At 43.7% G+C, this 26,441-nt stretch overlaps 1 protein-coding gene across 1 annotated transcript in view; it reads left to right on the top strand.

The window, feature by feature from the left end:
* Positions 1 to 6,545: 6,545 nt before the first annotated feature.
* slc28a3 (solute carrier family 28 member 3) overlaps positions 6,546 to 26,441 on the top strand; it is a 61,506-nt gene continuing 41,610 nt past the window's right edge. The window contains exons 1-6 of the mRNA XM_003216519.4: positions 6,546 to 7,013; positions 11,957 to 12,049; positions 15,333 to 15,409; positions 16,810 to 16,901; positions 23,949 to 24,138; positions 26,064 to 26,208. Coding sequence (XP_003216567.4) covers positions 6,810 to 7,013; positions 11,957 to 12,049; positions 15,333 to 15,409; positions 16,810 to 16,901; positions 23,949 to 24,138; positions 26,064 to 26,208 — 801 coding nt within the window. The 5' untranslated portion in view covers positions 6,546 to 6,809. The remainder of the gene's footprint in view (positions 7,014 to 11,956; positions 12,050 to 15,332; positions 15,410 to 16,809; positions 16,902 to 23,948; positions 24,139 to 26,063; positions 26,209 to 26,441) is intronic.

Below are 26,441 nucleotides of genomic sequence, written 5' to 3'. Positions count from 1 at the left end.
CAACTAACACCCTTCGAGCAGAACTATACCATATGGGAGAAGGAGTTGTTGGCGATTAAGGTGGCGTTTGAGGTGTGGCGGCACTGGCTTGAAGGGGCACGGCACCAGATCGTGGTCAGATCTGATCACAAGAATTTAGAGCACTTACAAACAGCAAAGAAGTTAAACCAGCGTCAAATCCGATGGGCTTTGTTTTTCTCCAGGTTTAACTTCAAGGTGCAGTTCGTGGAGGGGAAAGCAAACTTGCGGGCCGATGCTTTATCCCGCAAGCCGGAGTTTAAGACCAATGAGCAGGTAGTATGTCAGACCATCTTGCCTACTGCCTCTCTATGTGTTGTAGATAATGAGCTCGGGTTACATGATCAGATCCTTGAGGCTCAGAGGGATGATGTGTGGACTCAAATCCGATGGGCTTTGTTTTTCTCCAGGTTTAACTTCAAGGTGCAGTTCGTGGAGGGGAAAGCAAACTTGCGGGCCGATGCTTTATCCCGCAAGCCGGAGTTTAAGACCAATGAGCAGGTAGTATGTCAGACCATCTTGCCTACTGCCTCTCTATGTGTTGTAGATAATGAGCTCGGGTTACATGATCAGATCCTTGAGGCTCAGAGGGATGATGTGTGGACTCAGGAGCAACTGATGCTGCTATCAGCAGGTAACCGTACAATACTGCCGCATCTACAAGATCAAGACGGAGTATTGGTACGCAGGGGGCAGGTATACGTACCAGTGGGGGCCCTCAGGTTGGAGGTGATTAGAGCCCACCATGACGAACCCATGGCTGGGCACTTTGGCAGGTTCAAGACCGTACAGCTTATCACCAGGAGCTACTGGTGGCCAAAGATGCGGCAAGACATTCTGCGCTTTTGTGACAGCTGCGCTGTTTGCCAGCAGAGTAAGACGCCTGTTGGGCGCCCTAGAGGGTTGTTGTCGTCTCTACCTGTTCCGGAGAGGCCATGGCAAATCATTTCCATGGATTTTATTTCAGATTTGCCTAAGTCTGGGGGTTATACTTGTATTTGGGTGGTGGTGGATTTATTTAGCAAACTGGCTCATTTTATTCCTTGTTCAACCATTCCGGCGGCCCCTACGTTGGCCTTACTATTTACTAAGCACATCTATCGTTTGCACGGAGCACCCGAGGTGATTATTTCAGATAGGGCTCCGCAATTTGTGTCACGCTTTTGGAAACATTTCCATGAGTGCTTAGGGACTAAGTTAAACGTTTCTTCAGCCTTTCATCCGCAGACGGATGGACAGTCGGAACGGGTTAATGGGCTCTTAGAGCAGTATTTGCGTTGTTTTTGTTTAGATCAACCCACGGCTTGGGTGAAGTGGTTACCGGTGGCGGAGTTCGCTTACAATAATGCGGTGCACACGTCTAGTCAGCATACGCCATTTGAGCTAACTTATGGTTTTCACCCACGGGGAGGTGTGGCGCCGTCGACCAATGTGGTCTCTTCGGACCCTGTATACCGCTCTTCGGAAATGGCTGCACTGCATGATGTTGCCCGTCGCTTACTGTTGGAAGCTAAGGCAACGCAAAAGACTCAGGCTGACCGCCACAGGCAGGCAGGGGAGGAGTTGGAAGAAGGGGATTTGGTGTGGTTATCTTCCAAACATATTAAACAGGCTGGGGGAAAGTTTGCGCCGCGATATTTGGGTCCCTTTCCTATCGTTAAAAAGATTTCTTCCGTTGCGTTTCGTTTGCGTTTACCGTCTAGTTTAAAGGTCCATCCAGTCTTTCATCGTTCGCTGTTGAAACTAGATACCTCTAGTCGTCGTGGTGCTATAGCGGAGGGTATCACTGCCACTTCTCCGCCATCGGGGGAGGAGGCCTTTGTGAGAGGGGATAGTGTTATGATTGAGCCTCATGGCTCTGTTACTGACAGACGTGGGCGTAAGACTCCTCGAGAGTCAGATACTCTCGAGGAGCGAGAAAGAAAAAGACTGCGAGACATTTTTGCAGCACCATCTGACGAAGAGTCTTTTGAGGGGTTTACGGAGAGAATGGAGGAGGGGCTGGTTAGCTCGGAGGAGGATGAGATGGATTGGACTCGGGTAAGGGAGGAATTGGGTGCCACTGGTCATGATGGGATAGAAGATGAATGGGGACTTTCAGGATTAGACCCATGGCTTAGCTGGAGGGATGGGACGGGATCCACAGCTGGAGATGCTGTGGGGCGTAGTCAGAGGTGTTCCAGCTCTGATGAGGAAAGTGATGAGGAAACGCCCGGGTTAAGGAGGACAGCTGACAGTGATGAGGATTTGTAACTGGCATAAAATGGGGCTTGGGAGCAATTGCAAATTGCGTTGGGCAAGGTAATCTGGACGAACGCTTGGGATCTGTGTGGGACGCTTTCCTGAAGACTGGTGTGTTTTCCTGTGCTGAGACCTTGACCTTCCGTCGTCTTCTTGACGGACGCCATCTCCTGTTTTGAAAACTCGGACTGAACTGACCACGGCTTGTCTTCCCCCCTTCTTGGACTTGGAATCTACAAACGTCTGCTTCTGGCTTTGATCTACGGAAAGGAACTGGGTCTACTCTACTGCTACAATCCTTGGCTGATCTGTTCGTGTTGGAAATCCTGTCTGCTGTGTGTGTGGGAGCGACGCAAGTTACTCTAAGCACAGTGTTGGCAGCAGAGAGGAATCTGCTGCCAATTAGTTGCATTCTTTTGTATCTTTTGTTCCTCGGCTTTTGTTTTGTTTATCCCCAGGCTGAAGCAAGCAGTTTGTTTTTACCCGGATTAAACTCCGGTTTAATCCGGTTTATCTTTTGAACGTTTTTCCTTGCCCCTTTTTGCTCCTAAAGGCTAATACTGCCTGGCCCTTGTATTTTACGGGCATTTTTGAGTTCTGTAATCCAATAAACTCTGTTATCTTGAACCTTGTGGCGTTCTGTCCTTGACAGTTCTCGTGCTCCAATTGTGATCTAGAAAACACCAAAAAATCGTCCAAGTATATGATCAAGAACCGATCTAGATAATCCTGAAAGATATCGTTGACAAAATGCTGGAATGTTGCGGGAGCTCTGGATAATCCGTAATTCATGACCAGGGACTCGAATAATCCGAATTTGGTCTGGAAGGCGGTTTTCCATTCGTCCCCCTCCTTGATGCGAACTAGATTGTAACCCCCCCGGAGATCCAGCTTGGTGTAAACCTTGGCCCCTCAAAGCCGGTCTAATAGGTCCGAGATCAAAGGCAGGGGGTAGCGGTTCCGCTTCGTGATATTATTCAATGCTCTATAGTCCACAACCAAGCGTAGGTCCCCTGACTTCTTTTTCACAAACATCACCGGGGAAGCAGCTGGGGATTGAGAGGGTCTGATGAATCCCTTGCGAAGATTTGACTCTATGAACTCCCTGAGAGCTTCTTGCTCTGGTTCAGTCAGGGAGTAGAGGTGTCCTCGTGGGATCGGGGCCCCCTCCACCAAGTCAATGGCACAATCGTAGGGTCTATGTGGGGGTAGTTTCTCGGCTTCCTTTTCATTGAAAACGTCCCAGAAGTCTGAATATTTCTTGGGCAAGGTGATGATGGGCTCTGCGTCTGTGGCATGGCAGACCTTGGCTACTAGGCAATGGTTTTGGCAATACTTTGAAGCAAATTGTAGTTCTCTGTTGGTCCAGGAGATGTTTGGGTCGTGGAGTGTCAGCCATGGTATTCCCAAAATCACAGGGAAGTGGGGGACCTCGGTGACGAAGAAGGAAATCTCTTCCATATGTTCCCTTATCCACATTCTGGTGGGTTCAGTCCACTGGCTCACTGGACCCGTCTTTAGGGGACGACCATCTATAGCCTGCACGACTCGGGCATTCTTGAAATCGTGATATTGTAATCCCAGAGAGTCGGCATACTCTCTATCAATGAAATTGTTTGTTGCTCCTGAGTCTATCATGGCATGGATCATGACGGGTCCCTTTTTCGCTGACCACAACGTGACCACTAGGAGAAATAGGACCCCCGTCTGCGGCTCTTGAGTGGGGTTTTTGACCGGGTTGGCGAGCCTCTCTACGCCCGGTCGCTGGCTTCCCCCGCCGGCTTGGCCCCAGCCGCCTCGGCCGTCTCCGGCTCCACGGAGGACGCCGCTGCCAGGCGGGCGGCGGGCTTTCTTTTGGCTAGGCATTCTCTGGCGAGGTGGCCCCCATTTCCACAGTACCAACACAAATTCAAACATTGGCGGCGGGCCTTTTCGGCAACATCCAGTCTGGGGCGCACATTGCCCAACTGCATCGGTTCTTCCTCGCTTCCCATGGGGTTTGGGGCTGGCGGTGGAGATTTCCATACTGGTCGTGGTTGAATACTGGTAGAAGCGGGGGGTCTCACCCCGGCTCTTCCACTCTGACCTCGGAGCCACTTTTTTTGTTGGCAAGCAGGACTTCGGCTCGTAGACAATGATTAATGAGTCTCTCAAGAGTCTCTGGGGGATCCACCTTAGAAATTTCTTCCTGCATCTCAAAGTTAAGGCCCTCACGAAACTGCCCTCTGAGGGCGATATCGTTCCAACCGGTGTTCTGAGCCAGCACCCGGAACTCAGCTATGTACCGGGACAACGGCCTGTCCCCTTGAAGGAGTCGCCGGAGTTTATGGCCGGCTGCCTCCTCGTTGTCCTCGATTCCCCAGGTCCTCCTAAGGTGGTTCAAGAACCCTTGCGCGGAGCTTAGATGCGTGGAACCTGCATCATACAGTGCCGTCGCCCAATTGGCCGCAGGCCCATCTAGAAGACTATAAATCCACGCCACTTTGACATCTTCGTGGGGAAATTCAGCTTGGCGGGCTTCTATGTACGCCTGGCACTGGCGACGGAAAACATGAACCTTGGAGGCTTCTCCAGAAAACTTGGTTGGGAGCGCTAGGGCAGGGAGGCGCACTCCACGTTCCTTCAAGCCCAGAATTTCACCCTCCTGTGTTCGGAGAGTATCACGGATCCTGTCGAATTCATCTTTGGAAATGGTGTAGCTGAGCGGTTGGTCTTCCGCCCCGGTTCCCGTAGACATTCTGGTCTTAGGTTAATTGGTGCTTAGGGTGGCGGAGTCAAACTGTCAGGACCCAGGCTGCAGAACACCAATAACCATGCGCAGAGACCAGAATCTAACTAATATCTTTATTAGGGAAATATATAAAGTCAATAAAAATAAGTGTAGAATATAGTTCAGAAGTAGACCTTTCAGGAAAGGTCAAATATAGTCCAGGAAAACAATGTCCAATATGTGATATTAAAGTCCAAAATTATAATCCACTTCACCGAAACACACACTATTTGGCAAGCAATAGTGTGGGGAACTGTCCATAGTCTTTGAGGCTTAAGGTAAATCCGAAGGAAACTGGAAAACAAGGCTTGAATCAGAGAAGCAAGGTCCGTGGTTTAAAACGCAAGGCAAGGCAAGACTTGAAACTTGGCAAGAACAAACTTGAAACAAGGCAAACATGAATCAAAAACTGAGTCCATAGAAGTCCATGGTACAAGGCTGGGCTGGAAACTTGATCCGGGATCTGGGAACTGGAGTACGAAGTCTACACACGATTTCACTCCTCAAGCCGACGAATTGACTCCGCAAGGATTCCTTTGCGGGCAAACACCTATATAGGATCTTGTTTTCCCGCCAAGGAACACTTTCTCTGGGGAACAAGAAACGAAACCTATACTGTGTCCAGATGCATGACTCCTTAAAGTTTCCCAAGGGAAGGAGACTTAATCAGCTAATTGTCTGGCAGCTATCCTGGCGCTCCGGCGAGTCGCCTCTCGAGCGCCCCTATCTTGATTATAATAATCCCAGCGAGAAAATGGGGGAGATTTCTGCTCAAGGCTTGTTTGGCTGACTTCTTGTGGGCAAACATCTTGCAGGTGCAAGGGCTCCAAATCTGGCAGAAACGGTGGGAAACCCAAGTTTTCCTCTTCATCTGCCACAATAGTACATGGAACGGGACTACATGGCCCATGAGTCATCACAGTTCTTGAGTTTGTTTTTTGTATTACTTTCTGTTACATTTTTGCAAAACAAACTCTGAGACTTCATGATATAAAACATGAAAACCTTCTTCCCAAATACTTATAACATGACTCCAAAAGTGATCTGTGAATGTTACTAGAAAGTATTACTCAGTATACCAATGAAGTATACCAATCAGCATGTAACTTTTGACATGTAATTTTTCTGTGCCCTGTTGACTTAAAAGTACTTCCAAGTTCTGGAATCACCTGCACCCCATTTTGCAATCAATACTTATGGTTTCACAAAGTGTGAGTCTTCTATATTTACATCCTTTTGTTTTTAAATGGTACTGAAAATCATGCTTGCAGAATGGCATCACATTCAATGGGCATACAACAATATTGAAATGAACTGCTGTACATTTGAACAGTACCTGTTGTTTCAGTAGACACAAGAAGACATCAGGGCCAGCAGATAGATTTTCAGTGTTTTTAATAGAACCCTTAACCAGACACTATTCAAAAGGTATATATTTACTAGAGCCTTGAATGTGCTCTTGAGTCAGTTCCTGGACAAAAAAAATTGAAGAAGCAAACACTTCAGTAGCGCTTGAGAAATTCACTTTTTTTGGCCTACAGCTCCAGGAAACTTTCAGCTAACATGACCAGTACAATATAGCCAATTTTACAGGGATTGACATGCAGTGACTCTGTAAGAGAGGTAATGATTGAAAAATCATTTGAACTTTGGGATGTCTCAAAGCCATGTCTTAACCATCCTCTTTTGTAGAATTTCACAAGCTTGGATTTTTTACTCTGGTGTGTAGACATGTATGCAATTGTGTGATTGACACACACACACACAGGAAGGTGGAGCAATGAATTCAGCCGTAAAGTTCTGGGTGTGGTTACAGTCAGGTAAACTTGAAATAGTAAAAAGATTTCCTCCATCCAATGCTGCCTTGGATATTGTTGCTGGTTGCACAGGGCTGAAAAGAACCCAAAATTTTGAAAAAATAATTCTTCTGGCTAAACATATGGCTGCGCCAGAAGCTAATAGCTACAGGAACCCTGTGTTTGAGGTAAGTTGAATCTCCTTTTTCCTCTTCCTATGGAAGATGAAAATGCCTCAGAATCTTTTCTCTTTCTTTATAAACCATAGGTTGTCTTTTTCTGGCAGAAATTATTTTGGCAATCATTGAAACACCTATCCAGTGCCACTCTGTCAACACAAAATTCCATCAAATACAGAAAATAGTTGGAGCTATGTGAACAGAGGATGTGTGCATTGGTTTTGTTTTGTAGATGTATAGTATCTATCTAGTAAACCAGTCTTTTCTTTGCTTTAGGTTCTGTGTGAGGCAAAATTGCACTCAAAAATATTACAAGCACTTTGTTCATTACCACTGCTTCATCAAAAAAAAAATAGTCTATTGAAGTTTCTGCTACAATTTTCCTTCTCTCTGTTTTAGACTCAAAGATATTACATGATCCCTTTGTATACAGTTTCAGCTGCTCAAGACCTCAGACTAGAAGTGGATCGTTTTGGCTGTGAATATAATTTTGATGGTATGCCTACCTTGGTTAGGAAGCCTTTGTTGTTATTCATGTTTGTAAGAATCCTGCTATGTCATGTTTTTTTTATATATATACAGTAAAGGGACAGAAAACAGTCATACCACCTGCACTGTTAATAACCTTTAGTGTAGTTTTATCCAGTACTTGGAATTATGAGAAGCAGCATCTAATGCTGAAGTAAAACAAATCCATTCCTATTGTCAAGAGTTTTCCTTTCTCTAAGGACCTCATCACATAGAGGTCATTAAGCCGGGGGACAGCGGGCGCATCTGTGGGGCAGCATGGTGAATCCATCGGGATGGCAAATCCATCAGGGTGGCAGTGCTCCACATGGCCCCCTTGCCATCCCACACTGTTATCCCTTTGTCCCCAACTTGCTTCCGCGCTGTCCTCGGCTTGTCCTATGAGAACACAGGTAGTCACCCATGTTGTCAGGACTGGCACTTAGCACACTGCTGAGACACAGCATGCATGGAGCAGGCATCGAGGTGTGCTGGAAGTAGCCCTGCGTCAAGTGATGGGCTCTGGAGGGCTCCATCCTGGTTGTGCATCAGCTGCATCCTAGCATGGGGCTGAAAGCCCATGTGATGAACTTGTAAACCCCACATAGAAATGAAAGAAATCTGGCTGTTTTTCTATTCAACAGATTCTAAGCAAATAAAAACAGTGAGACCGATCATCCAAATGGACAGTAGAAATCATTGATGACAAGGTTCACTAGCCATGAAAAGCCTTGGTGTATGTGTATAGCCCTGTTCTCTGACAAATTATATGCAAAATAGGTCACTTCATATTCCAGAAGTATTTTTGGCTGTAGTGGGGGTGGAGATCACATTCAAGATTTGGGGATAACAAAAATGGGATTAAAAAGTTCCTTTCATGCTGAGTTCCCAAAACATGTCACCTGGGCTGTTACTTTAGTTTGGGAGTGAACTTTCATTGCCTTTATCGGTTCTCACCTTCTTTATTAGTGTGGAGGAGAAAGTACACACAGAAGTGTAGAGGAGGAGATGAAGACACATCTAGTCCTACCTTCATGGAGAATCTTGGAATACTAGACATGTTTAAATATTTGAAAAGATGCCATATTGAAGATGGAGTAGGCTTGTTTTCTGCTTGACTGGTTCAACACAAACACTTTCCACTTCCTCACATTTACCTTGGGAAATGTCCTACGAATCTTCTACTGCTACTGGAGGACAGATGGGCTCACTGCCCATCAGACAATACAAGGGAGTTTCATGTGGAAGCCCTTACTCCAACTGGAGGGAAAGTGTTGTATGATGCTTCCCTCTCAATATGCGAGGCTTTCACAAGAGGGTGACACTTTGGAAAGCGTTGCCAAGAGGGAACTGCATGCGGGGTGACAGATTCGCCCTGCTGCCCCCTTTTTCCTCCCAGGTGCCAGGCAAAGTGGGATGCTTCGCCTGGCTAATATGATGAGGTCCAATTTGCAGGCTGGTCCAGAGTGTCAAATTCAGATTGACCCCAGGATGGTCAGCTTCCATGCATGAAATGAGAAGACATATCATGTAATTCTTTACCTCAGGAAGAAATACATCTTAGGTCACCTCGACTATATGCATGGTTCCTCCATGCCCCCTCATCAAAGGTGATCTTGCCAGCTCCCTCCTCCTCATGGTTTGTTATTCACAACATTGATCATACTTATTAGTTATTCTTTTTATTTAAATACCCACAGCAACTTAAGTTTGGAGCTTGTGAAGTCTCAGATGGTGTGTATGATGACTTTTGGTGTATATTTCATGGCTATGATGACATTTTAGTGGTTTCTGCAGCTAATGCCTTGATCAAGAAATCTTCTTACCAATGACCACTCATTAGAAATCCACCCATTTTGTTGTTGTTTTTGGTGGTTAATTTTAATACAAGATGATGGGAAAAACCCTACCTAACAGTTAATATTAAGAATATGATATAAAGATTGGACACCTACCAATCTACTTTAAAAGAGCCGGGAGGTGGGCCTTATTCTCCTCTCACAGTTTTAATCCATTCTCAATTATGTCCCCATCCTGAATCTATTTAGCTATGCAAAAGGAAGTGGTGGCAGTGGCTGCAGAGGGTTCTTTCTTCATGACTTTATTTCTCTCTCTCTATTGTTAAATCCGAAAGAGTAACAAAAGGCAAGATAAGAGATCAGATACCTATTCCTCTTTGCTGCTGATGAAACCTGCAATCTTGAGAAGCTACCTGTTAGACTCTCACATAGATCTCCAATATCTGATGTGATTAGGTCCCAAATTGCATTCCTCAGTTCTCATGGGTAAACAGTTTACTGACTGAATTTAAACAGAGTATCACTTAGTGCTCAAGTAAATCTTTTACAGTTAATTCTTTATTGGAAGTAAATAAGGTAAGCCATTAACGCCTAGCTTCTTCTGAACGGTCAAAAAGGCCATAGCAGTATTTATTATGGGTTTTTTTTTTATCTTTATGTATATGCTGCCGATAAGGAACCCAGGGCAGTTCAGAACATGGATTAAACCAATTATAATGGTTAAAAAAACTTTTAAATAAACGGTGAGATAAATATTTGCTATGTATGATACTGAGGCAGAGATGCAGAGTGACATTGTTTCAATAAGTTATAACAGCACAAGTCCAACATACAGTATTGTAATTCTTGTTTTGGTTATCACAGAATTTCTTACCAAACATGCCAACAATTAAAACCTAGACTTACAGAGGTCAGAATACTTTATCAATCATGCAACAGTCACATGGAGATAGAATCATAGAATCCAAGAGTTGGAAAAAATACCAAGGGACAGACAGTCCAACCCTCTTCAGCCATGCAAGAATACACAATTAAAGCCCTCCTTTGTGTGTGTGTGTGTGTGTGTCAGGAGTGACTTGAGAAATTGCAAGTCGCTTCTGATGTGAGAGAATTGGCCATCTGCAAGGACATTGCCCAGGGGACACCTGGATGTTTTGATGTTTTTACCATCCTTGTGGGAGGCTTCTCTCATGTCCCCGCATGGAGCTGGAGCTGACAGAGGGAGCTCATCCACACTCTCCCCAGGTGGGATTCGAACCTGGCAGCCTTCAGGTCAGCAACCCAACCTTCAAGTCACAAGGCTTTATCCCATTGTGCCACTGGGGGCTCCTGACAGATGGCCATTCAATCTCTGTTTTAAAACCTCCAGATAAAGAGATTCTACCATACTCCCAGGTGGCATATTCCACTGTCTAATAGTTATTATTACCATCAGGAAATTCTTACTGAATTTACTATATGGTGTGTAAACATGTTTTATCAAGCCTTTTTGATACTGTGATGTGGCCTAAGGGCTGATCAATAAATTTACTATTTACTCTGTTATTTACTCCTGAAATTGTAATCTAAGCACATCCAAACAGGATCAGGTTGTGGAGGATGTCATAGGCTGTGTTATAGAGATCGTAAGCCTATGGCCCGTCAGATGTTATTGGGCTGATAGGAGTTGGAATCCCACAACATCTGGGTTTCTTTCAAACAACAGAGTTATAACACTTTGAATCAGAGTGGTATATTTTTTCCTGTGGAAAATTCCTTGAAGGCTGCACTTCCTCATGCTGCATAGTTCTAATGTATGATTAAATGCTGACGGTTAGGAGCAGGGCTCACTGTTATAATCCGACTCCTCCTACCCCAGTGGACCCTTGGAGCTTGTCTATACTGATGGACAAAATTCATTTTGGTACTGGATTTTCTTTGTCCACATTGGCCCTGCAGTGGATCTGTTAATGCCACAAACATCATACTGAAATCACCATAACAAGTCAAACATTTACCTCTGCTGAACTGTTATTTTCAATATCTATTATTTTCAGCCACATGGCTCTGGACCCCTGCCACCATCATGAATTCAAATAAATGAAATTTCACTAATATTGATATGCTGATATGTAAGAATCCACATACATGAAGTTTTATAATTTATTTTTAAAAATTCAACCCAAGAAATAGCCAATCTTGGTGAGAAGGATCACCTCCCATCAACTAATTGTGCCCACCACTAATTCTTCCCCCACAATGACACAGCAAAGAGATGCTGCCTGGGGGGCTGGCCATATTCCTAAAAGTCTGGATTTTCTGTTATACAGTTTAAAGCCCAAAGAAACATATTGTAAATAAATTATTGCAAATGTCATGTGCCAAGTTCAGACCCCTTACAAGGTGAGTACAAATTGCAAATTACAAGGTGAGTACTAAATTCCATGTAGAACAGGCATCCCCAAACTGTGGCACTTCAGTTTTTTGGTTGGGGCTGCTGGGAGTTGGAGGCCCAAACAGTTGGAAGGCCGCAGTTTGAGGATGCCTAATGTAGACAAACCCCTAAAGAACTTTCTGAAAAGCATTATTAGGTATACTAAATTCTCATTCCTTCTTGTGAAATGTTGTCAGTATGCTGATCTCATCTTGTATTATTTTGTCTTTTAGGGAGACATTGAAAAAGACAGTCCAAATGAAAAAAATGATATTGCACTTAGAAACAGAAATTTGGAAAATGGCAATTCTCTACATCCTGAAGAAGTAAGTTTTTTTCCTACTAGATAACTACAAGCTGTGGTGAATCCAAACCAAAATCAAACTAACTTTTTGGACTATGGCTCAGAGAATCCTGAAGCCAACATAAGAGTTGATGAAAAAAGTTATCTTACATACTCTGCTCAAACTATTTATCAGGGTTTTGGACTACAATTCCAACCAGCATGTAAATGGTAAAATGTTATGGGAATTGTAGTCCACCAAAACATGTAAGGTGACAATGTTTCTAGTACTGTTGATTGTTCACTGGTGTCAGACTAGGCAAATATAGCAATCTATCAACTTGTCTCCCAATAAGCTTCCAGGGGAGGTCAGCACTTGTGAATAATCACTAGTTTCAATATACTTTGGACTGGTGGTGGCATTGTTCCAGGCAAGGAAAGAGCAGAGGTATTTTTGTGAAAACCCAGTTTCTGCCTCTAATGTCCTGCCGAGACGCTGTTTTTGTCTCAACAAGCAGAGGAGGTAGGGGTAGAAAAAACACCTATTCCAGCATGGCAGCTGTAACTCACAGCAAAAGGAATATCTAATTGCCATCTTTAAAGAAGATTTTTTAAGAGTGTACCTCATGATCCATTCCTGGATTTTGGACTATTAATGTCCCATCAGCATTCATCTTCTGCTCTTGGAGACATGAGTTATCTAAATCTCTTTATCAGAAACTAAATGAAATACAAGTAGAGACAGCTGTTGTCAACTCCCCTAGAGCTAGTATTTAAAAAGACTGCAAGGTTAACAAATTATGTCAACTGTAACATCTAAAAGTATACACAACCATCAAAGGGTAAAGTTTTTGTTTTTCCTCAAAACCATAAAAAATTACTTTTCCCAGGACAAAGAAATAGGAAATAGATATTTGAACTGTAACACCTCCCTTTGGGGTTAAACCAGTAGATAGCAACAGCAGCAATAACAACAAAAAAAACCTGAAGAAAGATAAGGTAAAAGTAAAAGGTTTCCCCTGTCTAGTTGTGTCCGCTCTGTGGGTTGGTGCACATTCCATTTCTAAGCCAAAGAGCCAGTATAGACACCTCCAAGATCATGTGGCCAGCATGACTACATGGAGCACCATTGCCTTCCTGCTACTCACATTTGTATGTTTTTGAACTGCTTGATTGGCAGAAGCTGGGGCCAACAGTGGGAGCTCACCCCACTCCCCGGATACGAATTGCCGACCTTTCGGTCAGCAAGTTCAACAGCTCAGCGGTTTAATCTGCTGCGCCACCAAGGAATAGAAAGTGTCGCCTTGTGTTCAGATACATTACTGACACCTTGCGTTTGGATATATTACAGTAGAGTCTCACTTATCCAACATAAACGGGCCGGCAGAATGTTGGATAAGTGAATATGTTGGATAATAAGGAGGGATTAAGGAATAGCCTATTAAACATCAAATTAGGTTATGATTTTACAAATTAAGCACCAAATCATCATGTTATACAACAAATTGGACAGAAAAAGTAGTTCAATAGGCAGTAATGCTATGTAGTAATTACTATATTTACGAATTTAGCACCAAAACATTGTCTACAAAAATGTGTTGGATAATCCAGAACATTGGATAAATGAGTGTTGGATAAGTGAGACTCTACTGTATTACTTTTAAGGAAAAATGGCTATGAAAGGCCCAATGGCCAATTACTTGAAACCAGTAGGATTAACCCAGTTTTGACTGAACTGAAAATGATGAGGAAAGAAGTACAGTAGAGTCTCACTTATCCAACACTCGCTTATCCAACATTCTGGATTATCCAACGCATTTTTGTAGTCAATGTTTTCAATACATTGTGATATTTTGGTGCTAAATAAGTAAATACAGTAATTACTACATAGCATTACTGCGTACTGAACTACTTTTTCTGTCAAATTTGTTGTATAACATGATGTTTTGGTGCTTAATTTGTAAAATCATAACCTAATTTGATGTTTAATAGGCATTTTCTTAATCTCTCCTTATTATCCAACATATTCGCTTATCCAACATTCTGCTGGCCCGTTTATGTTGGATAAGTGAGATTCTACTGTAACAGCAGAAATGAAAGAAAACATAATTCTCTGGCAAAGCTGACTAGGGAGGCAAGTCAGACAAGCCAGAATTTGGTGAAACTGGAATCCAAAACCCAGCAGCAAATAGCAAGATTCGGAAAAAAAAAATTCCCTGGAAGCTATACATAAAGCCTTCAGAAAGGGGATGATAAGTGACTTAAGGCCAAACAGAAAAATGCTTTTTTGTGGGAGGATATTATCCTTGTGTTTGGTATAATTTTTTTCTTTGTATATGTCTTTGTGTGATGGTAGATTTGTTTCTTTGAATAAAAAAGGAATTAAAAATGCAAAAAAAAAATTATGGTGATAGAGAGATCAGATTTGGCACTCTCAGATGCACAGGGAGGGAGGTACTCCCCCCCCCCAGTCCCATGGTTTTTATAAATTGCACATACTTAGACAGCTTTTTATGTGAGAAAGAAGCTTAAATACAAAACTTTAGTCCTGGCTTGCTTATTCTTTAAAATATAAATGGTCAGTTCAGTAAGTAAGCTTTTCAGAACCGTGGCATGAGGAAGAGGTGGGTTGTAGACAGGGCCGTAGCCAGAAAAAAATTTCGGGAGGGGTTTTGAAAATTTCGAGGGGGGGGTTGAACCCCTAGCACATACCCCTCCCCGCTACAAACCTGTCAATATCTGCTTGAGATAGTGCCTGGAGGGACTCTTAATGTTTTGCATCTCATAGACTTAGCATGGGGATTTGGTTAACCAGTTAAAATTCATGAGTAAACGAGATTTTTTTTATAACTTGAAAAATTTCCGGGGGGGGGGGGGGTTGAACCCCTAAACCCCCCCCCCCCCCTCGCTACAGGCCTGGTTGTAGATGTTTGGTTGTACTATCAAAACTGGATCTCTCACATTACCTAAATCTGGGAGAGAAAAAAAATCAAAGTTTCCATAGCTAAAGATATGAATAACATAAAAGTTCACTCAACCACTTATCCACAGCTTATTAAAATGTTGGTAACATGACATTTTCAGTACAGCTCCTCAATTCTCCCAATAACTGATCCAAGCTATTATTAACAGTATCTAATTATGAGTTGATGGTGGCGCTGGTAGTGGGAAATGTAGATGGCACGATGCTGGTCAAGGTTTGTTTGCAAATAAAAATCTTGCTTTCCTTATAACTAATGAAAAGCGTGTGATGAAAATGCAAAAACAAGGGATACGAATCACATCATCAGTATTGCTTCATGGTTCCCCCCCCTTTCTTTCCACAGCATGATGCAAACATCAATATTGAGATGGATGATCAACTGAATAAACATGAATCACATGCAAAATCTGTCTTCCACAGGTAATCATTTCATTTTGGATTCTCCACCTATCAATTTTCCTCTTTACTTGAAGTCCCAATGGCCACTGATTTACTATCAGGGTGGATGTAGTCATGTTCCAGCTGCCCTTTCACAGCTGGAAAATTTGGAGCAGGCTCTAGCACAGTATAAGGTGACAGCTATTTCCCTAGGTGTTCAAGGGTAGTTGAAATAGAGCAGGGTACGTTCATGGAGCCAAGCATTGGCCCCAGAATGGAGCTGCAAGAAAGATCTCCGTCTATGTGCGAGAGCAAGACCAGTATTCAAAGCAACCTGCCTCTTCTCCAGAACTCTGTTGCATTCTTTAAATGCAAAATGGGGCCCATAGAAGCCTCCATACTTGGTAAGGAGCCTTTTAAAAACATTTTAAGACCTGAAGGGAGTTGAGAGAAGGTGGGGGGAAGGGTGGTTGTCTTTCTGCCCCCTCGCCAAAAAGTCCCCCTTTGCATGGGAAGCCAAAGCGCAGGGAACTGGAGGTTTAAACCCCGGTTCCCTGTACATTTTGTGCTGTGTAGAAGAGACCTTAGAACAGCCCTGCGTGGTTGACTTGACTGCTGTCTTTTTGTACAATATTCAGTTATAGCACTTCAATTCTACTTTAACTGTAATTACCTCATCCCATGAAAAATGTAGGATTTGTAGTTTTATATTTCAAACTCGCTGTCAAGAGCACCAGTGACTCATCAAACTACATTTCCCAGGATTTCATAGGATGCAGCTATTACAATTTAAATGGGATCATGATATATAATGATGTACTATATAAAGATGTAGCTGTGTCTCATGGGTTTCCTCCCTCCCATTACTTTCAATTGCCATTCTGCTGGCCATTGAGTAGGAGGGAGGCAGCCAGCAGGGGGGAAAAATATCCAGATAAGTAAATAAATAAATAAAGATACAGTGTGAAACAGATTATAGTTGTTCTAATGTTATCACTTTACCTCAGGCCACTCATTTGGTGTCTGAGCTGAAAAATCTTAAATTCTACATGCTATAAGTAGATTGAAGTCTCATTGACCTAGGCTATAAACCTCTAAACTGTTCTCAGGAGACAAACCTATAGAACCCAATGGGATTTATGCTTGGGTAGACATGCCTAGCATTAAATTGTTAATAGGAGAAATGTAACTGCATGCTTTCCATTTAAAGCAATGGTATTCCAGCAAGACTTTAATTTTGTCTGCATGATTCCTCTTATGTCTTTAATGGTTTACTGGATAAGTATGTGAAGTCTAAAATACCTGCACTACTAGTGTGCGAATTGTTACAATCATTATATTAATTGCAACATCATTTGCCAACATTTCTTATGTTGATGTTTTAGAATTATTATTTTATACATATTCACAGCCCTACACCTCTTTTTCAATTGTACTTCCAGGTACCTTGAAAAGAAATATGATACGGTCCTTCACTTTTTCAAGAAACATAAAACCATAATTCGACAGGTTGTTTATGGAATATTGGCAGCAGGTATTTATTTGAAGTTTGAGTAAAATGAAATGCCTTTCTTTGATGTACAGCTTAGGTTTAGAAGGCAGCCTGAAGCTTCTGCTAGCATAAAGTTTGGTACAGTCATTTTATACCATTTATGAGAGAATTGTGTTGTTTGTTGCCTATTCACATTCAAGTCAAGCTGCTGGTGCTTACCTTCAGAGCCTTGAAAAGCTTGAGACCAAAATGCTAGATAACTCATTTATGATATTTCCATAACAACTGCCTACATTTTGGACGCTGGTTCCAACCCACAATAATAGTTGCATAGAATCGCCCTTTGACAAAGTAGGACTCATGTAGCATGGCAGATATTGAGGGAATGCAGCTCCCAACATTCCTCATTACTGGCTATGCTGGCTGGGACTGCTGGAGTCAGGGTCAGGGTTACATTATTCCCATCCATTTTTGTACTCAAGTTCAACTTCAATATTTTGTAATTAAATGAGGGATATCGCTATATCTCTGACCTTGCAAATATCAATATAATTAATAAAGGGTCTTTGGTGTGGCTCCTGGCATCAAAATTCCTCTAAGGGAGGTCGCCTAGGTGCAGAGAGAGAGAGAGAGAGAGAGAGAGAGAGAGAGAGAGAGAGAGAGAGAGAGAGAGAGAGAGAGAGAGAGAGAGGGAGAGGGAGAAGATTGGTATAAAAGGACCTTCTTGGCTTCGCAGCTCACATGTGGATGCCCTGATGTCAAGTGCCATGCATAGAACATCACAAGACCTCAGAAGAAAGGGTTTTTTTCTGATGCCTAAAGTAAAAGAAGCTGAGCAGTTGAATGCAAGTAACTAATAAATGAATACTTCTTATCGATGTACTTCCACTTTTGATTGCATTTGACTACTGCATGTATACATACATTTTTATTTGTTTTGGGGTGCCCAGCTCAAAGGGGGTGGGTTTTTTTTAGCTGAAACCCTATCAGTGTTTCAGTTGGATAATAAAGGGTATGTGTCCCAAGTTTGTTCTAAATCCATCAAGCCATGTAGGAGCCTTTGAGGTACAAATATACAAACATATATACATACATGTGCATACATTCACTCTTTTGTTTCCAAAATCTAGACATTGCATTGATGATTTCAGGACATTTCAGGATTTCTCTCCTTTCCCAAGTTTTTTTTTTCTTCCTAGCAGGAAGATGGTTTTTTTTATCATTTAAAAATACTTTTTAGGCTAACAGCCTTTCTCCTGTGTCCTCCCTTTTTCCTTTCCCCAAATGTTTTAAGTTGGTTCTACAAAGGGATTTGTAAAAAAAAGCTTGTAAAAAAGCTTGTACTAGAGTATGAAGATGTTATTGAAACTCCATGTACCTCTGCTCTTTATTTCCAAAGTTACTATGGTAGACAAAACACCCAGGCAATAGAAGTAGCTGAAAGAAGTAAGAACTGTGTGGGTTCACAATGCTTAGATCCAAAGAAGTCATGCTACCTCTCTTTTCCGTCTTGGTCAGACCACACCTGGAATACTGTGTCCAATTCTGGGCACTGCAATTGAAGGGAGATGTTGACAAGCTGGAATGTGTCCAGAGGAGGGCGACTAAAACGATCAAGGGTCTGGAGAACAAGCCCTATGAGGAGCAGCTTAAAGAGCTGGGCATGTTTAGCCTGCAGAAGAGGAGACAAGATGAGGGCCATGTATAAATATGTGAGGGAAAGTCACAGGGAAGAGCGAGCAAGCTTGTTTTTTGTTGCCCTGGAGACTGGGATGCAGAGCAATGGCTTCAAACTACAGGAAAGGAGATTCCACCTGAACATTAGGAAGAACTTCCTCACTGTGAGAGCTGTTCAGCAGTGGAACTCTCTGCCCCGGAGTGTGGTGGAGGCTCCTTCTTTGGGGGCTTTTAAATAGAGGCTGGATGGCCATCTGTTGGGGGTGCTTTGAATGTGATTTTCCTGCTTCTTGGTAGGGGGTTGGACTGAATGTCCCACAAGGTCTCTTCCAACTCTATGATTCTATGAAATATATGGGTCTGTGGAAAAATCATAGACAAACTTAGAATTCTCTGGAACAGAAAAGTCCTCTGAAGGGGTCCATGACCAAAAATGTTTGGAAGCCGCTGTCTAAACTCTCATAATTTAGGTAATTTTATCCATTGTTATAATTATATTCATTTTTACTTCCAAGGATGGAGAGAGGCAATCATAGGATCAGGTTATTTGCAAAAAATTTGGCTTTGGTCTGCTTTGTAAAGGAAAAAAATATCTCCCAAAACATTTCCCCAAATAAATTATCCATTTTTTGTAATCAGTTCTTTTGTTCTCTGAAGGACCTAGGGACCAGTATGTATGAGGAGCAAAATAGGTCTTTTATTCTATTTATCAAAGAGATTATCCTCCCTCTAATATCCCATAGAATGGATTGAACCAAAAAAATATCTGTTTTCCTCATCATGAGAGCCCCTGATTGAAAGCCCATTCTCTCTAGAATGGTCAAATAGTACAAACAGAATCAATACCGATTTTCTTAGTTCATGGTTGTAATTTCCTTTCATTAGCCTCTTTGTTACTTTCTGTGCTTTTGCATGATCAGCCAAACTGGTTACATTGGAATGACAGGCCTTGCCAGAACTGTGGTCCCAGTTGTGTTCTCAATGGAACTAGCCCAGAAATTGGCCAGATTTCAAAGGGATGGTTCCTTGTAACTGGCAGTGTTTGACTTCCCCTGTAACCATGAAATGCTCCATGCTATCATTAAGTCAACATAAAATTTATTTGTTCAAGGTGGATTGATTTAAATAGTAATATAAATACCCCCATTGTTGATTTAAATCAAGTTTCCTAAGTATGCTTTCACTTTTGGTTGTTTCCAAACTATGGTGACTCTAAGGCAATTCTATCACAGGGATTTCTTGGCAGTATTGGTTCATGGTAGTTTTGTCCTTGGCGTCATCAGAGGCCCCATCTAGACTGCCATATAATCTAGTTTCAGAATGTAGATTAACTGCATTGAACTGGATTATATGACAGTGTAGACTCATATAATCCAGTTTTATGTGGTTCAATCTGCATTATATGAGTTACACTGATTATTATAATGCAGTTCAAACTGGATTACATGGCAGTGTAGACAGGGCCGAAGACAGAGAATGTGACTTGCTCAAGGTCACCCATTGGGTTTCATGGCCAGCAGGGATTTGAACCCTGGTCTCCAGAATTGTAGTCTAATTCTCAAATCATTACACAACATTGACTCCCACTATTAATTTACAACTGAAATAAAAATGTGTACATGTTTTCTCTTACACTCAGATTCTTTATATCTCTGACTCTTTATATTTCTGTCTATATTTTGCATGTTCTTGCTTTTTTAAGGTACAGCTTAAAATTATTTTCCAATACAGTCTTTCTGAGAACCAGTACTTACGGCAATTTGAAGTTAGCAGACTAGCCCTTTACAGAAATGAGTTACAGTGAGTTCAACGGTGCTTAAATCCATATAAATGGGGGCAGGGCCGGCCCAACACGGAGGCCACGTGCGGCGGCCGCCTCGGGCGCAGGGCCCGGGGGGCGCCGTCAGGCTTCCCCCCTCCCAGCGGGGACCATGAGCTCACTCGCCGGCGAACAGGAAGGCCTGTTCGGTGACGAGCGAGCTCTCATGGCCGGCTGGGATGGCCCTGGATGGCCGGCCTGTGCGCCCTGGCCCCGCCTCTCACGTTGTGTGAGAGGCGGGGTCGGGGTGAGCTGCGTGGGAGGCGGGGCCAGGGTTGGCCCTGCCTCCCGCGCAGCTCAGCCTTGCCCGTCTGGCCTTTTCCAGGCGGGCAGACTGCACCGAAGGTCCCTGCAGGCCGCGATCGCGGCCTGCAGGGACCTCCGGTGCAGTCTACCTGCCTGGAAAAACCCAGGCCGCGCGGGGCGGGAGGCAAGGCCCCGTCTGGGCGGAGCCCTGCCTCCCGGCCTGTGCGCCCCGGCCCCGCCTCTCACGTTGCGTGAGAGGCGGGGTCGGGGTGAGCTGCGTGGGAGGCGGGGCCAGGGTTGGCCCTGCCTCCCGCGCAGCTCAGCCTTGCCCGTCTGGCCTTTTCCAGGCGGGCAGACTGCACCGAAGGTCCCTGCAGGCCGCGATCGCGGCCTGCAGGGACCTCCGGTGCAGTCTACCTGCCTGGAAAAGCCCAGGCCGCGCGGGGCGGGAGGCAAGGCCCCGTCTGGGCGGAGCCCTGCCTCCCGGCCTGTGCGCCCCGGCCCCGCCTCTCACGTTGCGTGAGAGGCGGGGTCGGGGTGAGCTGCGTGGGAGGCGGGGCCAGGGTTGGCCCTGCCTCCCGCGCAGCTCAGCCTTGCCCGTCTGGCCTTTTCCAGGCGGGCAGACTGCACCGAAGGTCCCTGCAGGCCGCGATCGCGGCCTGCAGGGACCTCCGGTGCAGTCGGCCTGCCTGGAAAAGCCCAGGCCGCGCGGGGCGGGAGGCAAGGCCCCGTCTGGGCGGAGCCCTGCCTCCCGGCCTGTGCGCCCCGGCCCCGCCTCTCACGCTGGGTGAGAGGCAGGGTTGGGGTGAGCTGCGCGGGAGGCGGGGCCAGCCCTGGCCCCGCCTCCCGCGCTGCTCGCCGTGACCCCGCCTCCCACGCTACGTGAGAGGCGGGGCCAGGGAGCAGGAGGCGGGGCCCGCCGGCGCCGCGGTAGGCGTGGCCATGTGCCTCCCGCGGCACATGGCCACGCCTCCCGCGGCGCCGGTGGGGGGGGCGCAATTTCCCCCCTCGCTTTATATATAAATTTATCTCCGGCCGGCCCTGAATGGGGGTAAGACTGCAATCTAAATATGGGATTTTTTTTTCGTGTCAGGAGCAACCGGAGTTGCTTCTGGAGTGAGAGAATTGGCCGTCTGCAAGGACGTTGCCCAGGGAACGCCCGGATGTTTTGATGTTTTTACCATCCTTCTGGGAGGCTTCTCTCATGTCCCCGCATGGAGGTGGAGCTGATAGAGGGAGCTCATCCACACTCTCCCCAGGTGGGATTCGAACCTGGCAGCTTTCAGGTCAGCAACCCAACCTTCAAGTCACTTAGTCCACTACGCCATCTGGGGGCTCCAATATGTGAATAAAAAAGGAGGAACACTTGACAGTTTCCTACTTTCTGTTGTTCTTTTCTGCTTCACTTTTTGTGGCTGAATCTTGGCTGCAAAAAGAAAGGAAGGGAAAAAAACAGTAAACAAAAATGAAATGGCTACAAATCCAGGTTTAATTATTAGTTAGCCCTCCGTATGTATGGATTCGGCATACATGGATTCAGCCACCCACAAATTTAAAATATATATTTTAAAAATAACCAAGCAAACCTTGATATTGTCATTTTATATAAGGGACACTATTTTTCTATGCTATTGTATATTATAGAACTTCAGCATCCATGGATCTTTGGTCCTGAAACCAAACCCTAGCAGATACCAAGGGCCCACTATACCATGAAGATCAAATGAAAATAAAATCTCTATAACAGGCTTAATTTCATGGTTTCCTGCTGTGCTTATTTTTTCCTAACCAAAGTTACCATATTTGAGCACTTGCTTTGGTTATTAATAAGGATGTGGCGCATCAACTAATGGTCCTACCCATCTCCTAGTCTCAAGGTGTGGGTAAACTTATTCAATGATTTAAAACTCTTTGTGAGTAGGGATGTCTGTACTCATTTTCCCTGATACCAGCACACAGATGCTGAGGCTAGCAGGGATGCAGCAGTCAAAGGCAGGCTAATGGGCACACTCTCCTCTTCTTCCATTTATTCATTCTATTCCATTCACTGTAGTAATTAGGGGGATTTTTTCTTCCTTCCCCATCTTCCAACCCATATCCTTTCTGATGCATAAGGAAGGGGTAAGAGGACTGATCAAAGATGATTCAGGGTGAAGGTAGTTTGACACCATTTTAATTGCCATGGCTCAATGGTGTGGAATCCTGGGAGCTGACGTCTGCTAAGGCACCAGCACTCTTTGGCAGGGAAGACTACAGACTTTGTAAAACTACAACTCATAAGATTCTATAGCATGGGGTTAAAGTGGTGTCAAACTGCATTCATTATACACTGTGAATGCACCCTCATTCTATTGTGTTGAGGAAATAGAGGAAATCCCATGTTCCAAGAACACCAAGGTATTTCACAAGTCCTATATTAAAGAAAGGGGCCCCTGGTGGCACAGTGTGTTAAAGCGCTGAGCTGCTAAATTTGCGGACCAAAAGATCCCAGGTTCAAATCCCGGGAGCGGAATGAGCGCCCGCTGTTAGCCCCAGCTCCTGCCAACCTAGCAGTTCGAAAACATGTAAATGTAAGTAGATCAATAGGTACTGCTCCAGCAGGAAGGTAACGGCGCTCCATGCAGTCATGCCAGCCACATGACCCTTAGAGGTGTCTACGGACAATGCCGGCTCTTCGGCTTAGAAATGGAGATGAGCACCAAGTTGGTCACGACTGGACTTAACGTCAGGGGAAAACCTTTACCTTTACTATATTAAAGAAAATAAGTGTTGTATGGGGGAATTATATGTTATCAGTTTATGCAGGAAAGTGCTTTCTAAAAATACTTTGTTGAAGAGTCTGTGTGACTCAAACCTCAGGCTGAAACCAAAAAAGTCTTTGTTTGCTTGCTGACTGATGGCCAAGCCCCAAGCTTTGTGTGATTGCTCTGCTTATGCTTGACATTTGAACTTACAAAGATATCTTTCCTTGAAATTTCATCTGTCTTTCCTCCACGGTTGTCTCAAAACTGACTCAGAAAGTGCTATTCTGTTTGACCAGGGATTTGAACCCTGGTCTCCCAGAGCCTACAAAGGGGTGTTTCTTGGACACCTTGACTTCTTATCCTCATTATTTTCTGCTTTCTAAGGATAAGCTTTTCTGCAAGTATAAGTAAAGATCTGTGGCTAAGCAACTTGAATCCTACATGCAAGATTGTTTGATGAATTGTTTTCCAAGAAAACTTAGCTAAAACTAGGCATCCTTGGATAAACTTAGCTAAAACCTTGGGGTTTTATTTGGGGAGGAAGTAAGGAAGAAGACTGAGTTACCGCTAACTGATGTGTCCATGTGCTTGTTTCCATGACAGCTTATCTGGCAATGGTAATTGCAGCCTGTACCTTGAATTTTCACAGAGCTTTGCCTCTCTTTGTGCTGACTATCCTTGCCATCTTTTTCATCTGCTGGGACTTTTTGATGGCCAAATATGAGAACAGAATTGCAAAATCTCTTTCTCCTTTTGGAAAGTTTCTGAATAAACAGTGGTTTTGGCTGAAATGGTAAATACGTGATGATTTTCTTTCTCTGTTGATTTAGATAAAAAAGAAGAGTCAATTGTTGTTTTTCTTTTGTTGTTTTTTTATGACATAGCAGTTGGAATTAGATAATTAAAAATTACATTTTGAAACTATAAAATAGTCAAAAAATAAAATAAGACTTTGGGGGTGGAAATAATCTGATTCTCACAATGTTGTTAGACTGCAACATTATCCCTCCCCAGAAAAAGCAATGGTGGAAAATGTTGGGCTTGTAGTTATGGAGGACCACATAATTTCTACCTCTGTCCTAAACAAATAACAGCTGATATATCCATAACATGTAAACTATAAAATATGCAATGATATCAGAGCTGAAAATAACCCCTTTTAAAAATACCAATCTGGCATGCAGCAGTTAACACATATTGGCCAATGTCCTGCTGATGATATAAAAGTGTAAGTACACACATGTGTTTTTTTGGTTGTTGGAGAGGTTGGTATTCTCCTCCACCTTCCACAACGACCAAAGTCCCATTCCTCAACTCATAGTTTTCCTGCAATATCAATTTGAATGACCACTTCATGACTGGTGGAGAACATGGGGACTAAAGAAGCATTTGGCTATGTTGCTGTAGCCAGATGCAAAATTATTACCTTACTCACTGAAACTTCTGGAAAATTCCAGGTGATCTTAGTGGAAGATGATGACTGTCTGTGCCTGGTTAAGGGGCATAGCCAGATGCTTCTTTGATTCCCTGTGTTCTCCACTAGTTACAGAATGGCTGTTTAGGAGGCTATTGCAGCAAAACTTGCAGTGGTGAGCAGAGACCTATAGCAGAGTTCTCAGCTAGGACATTTCTACACAGGCCTAAAGACCATGATGGGATCCAGATTAGCCTGAGGCATCCAAACCAAACCTCAGGTTAATCCGGATTAACACAGAGTAAACCTGGATTTCCAGGTTTACTTCAGGTTAAAAAAAAACCTGCAAAGATTCAGACCTTTCAATAAGATCTGGATCTTTTCAGGTGTGCATCTTGTTGTGACTGAGTCTCAGGATCGCCTTCTGCAATCCCGAGGGTCAATCTCCACACCATCTCGTTTTTTTGGACTCTAGGAACCCAAATAACCCGCATTGCCACCCTGCCCTCCCTCACCCCCTTTTCTATCAAACACCTAAAAATACAGTTACAATTCCTGGAAATGATACAATTGAGCTTTAGAGGAGGAATTCCCTCTTCCCCACTCAAAAGCTCCAATGCATTATTTCCAGGAGCAATAGAGCACTTTGATGCCCCCCAGGAACAGTAACTCTTAAGTTGTTTAATGATAAAAAGGGGGGCAAGGGAAGGCAGGGGGTGGTGGCCACACCCTGTGCCAATGCTGGTTTGATATGGATGTAGCTACAACCTTGGGGTTTTATTTTCCAATTCTATGATTCTATAGCTAGATCATAGACAAGAATTCAGTAGATAAAGTTAACCTATTTACTACACTTTGTCAAATTTCTGCCATTCATTAAGGTGTTAAAGATACAGTCATAGGAGTCCTGTTATGAAATACGATAACCATAACATTGAGTAATCTCAAACTTCCCAGACTTCCATTGTTTCTTTTTTTGAAATCAGTTTTAGTTGTAAACTGCGGCACAGCTCAGTACTAGGATGATTTAGCAAATACAAAATACATCTCGGATGCCTTATCTGGTCCTTTGCAACCCACGTAACGATTTATTGAGCTCCTCATAGATAGCTACACATGAATGACATATTGTGTTTGGCTTGGAGGATATAGTTTCTTCATTGGAAAAGTGGTAGCAAAATGGTCTAATTAGATAAAGGAAATTAGATGAAGATATAGCAAATTAGATAAAGTGTACTTATCAGATTATGAGCTTTTCACTATCCTTTGTCATTCACTGTCCTATTTCAAACCCATTTTGCTAGGGTGGTGTGGATCTCTCTAATAACTGCCATTGTGTGCTGGCTTATCTTTGACACTGCCAAACAAGGAGCCAAACAGCTCATATCCTTTGCTGGACTAGTCGTGTATGTTCTCTTGATGCTGATTTTTTCTAAATATCCAACTAAGGTGAGTGTTTCTGATCCTTCATTTTCCATTTTGGTGCTTATATATTATTTGATGGGCATTGATTCATCCTCTCCTGAGCTGACCTGTGCAAATGCAATGGGCTATGACTAGCTGTCACTGAGTAGGAATGATGTGAGTTTTACTCCAACAAAATTGGATGGTGTCAAGGTTAAAGAAAGTTGCAGGAGCTGACAGTGAAAAATCTCTTAAATTCCTTCTATAAAATGTTTATA

The sequence above is a fragment of the Anolis carolinensis genome, chromosome 2 (genome assembly GCF_035594765.1).
Source record: "Anolis carolinensis isolate JA03-04 chromosome 2, rAnoCar3.1.pri, whole genome shotgun sequence".
Taxonomy (NCBI): Eukaryota; Metazoa; Chordata; class Lepidosauria; order Squamata; family Dactyloidae; genus Anolis; species Anolis carolinensis.
Note: the sequence above shows the minus strand (reverse complement) of the source record. Positions and strands in the feature narration are given on the sequence as shown.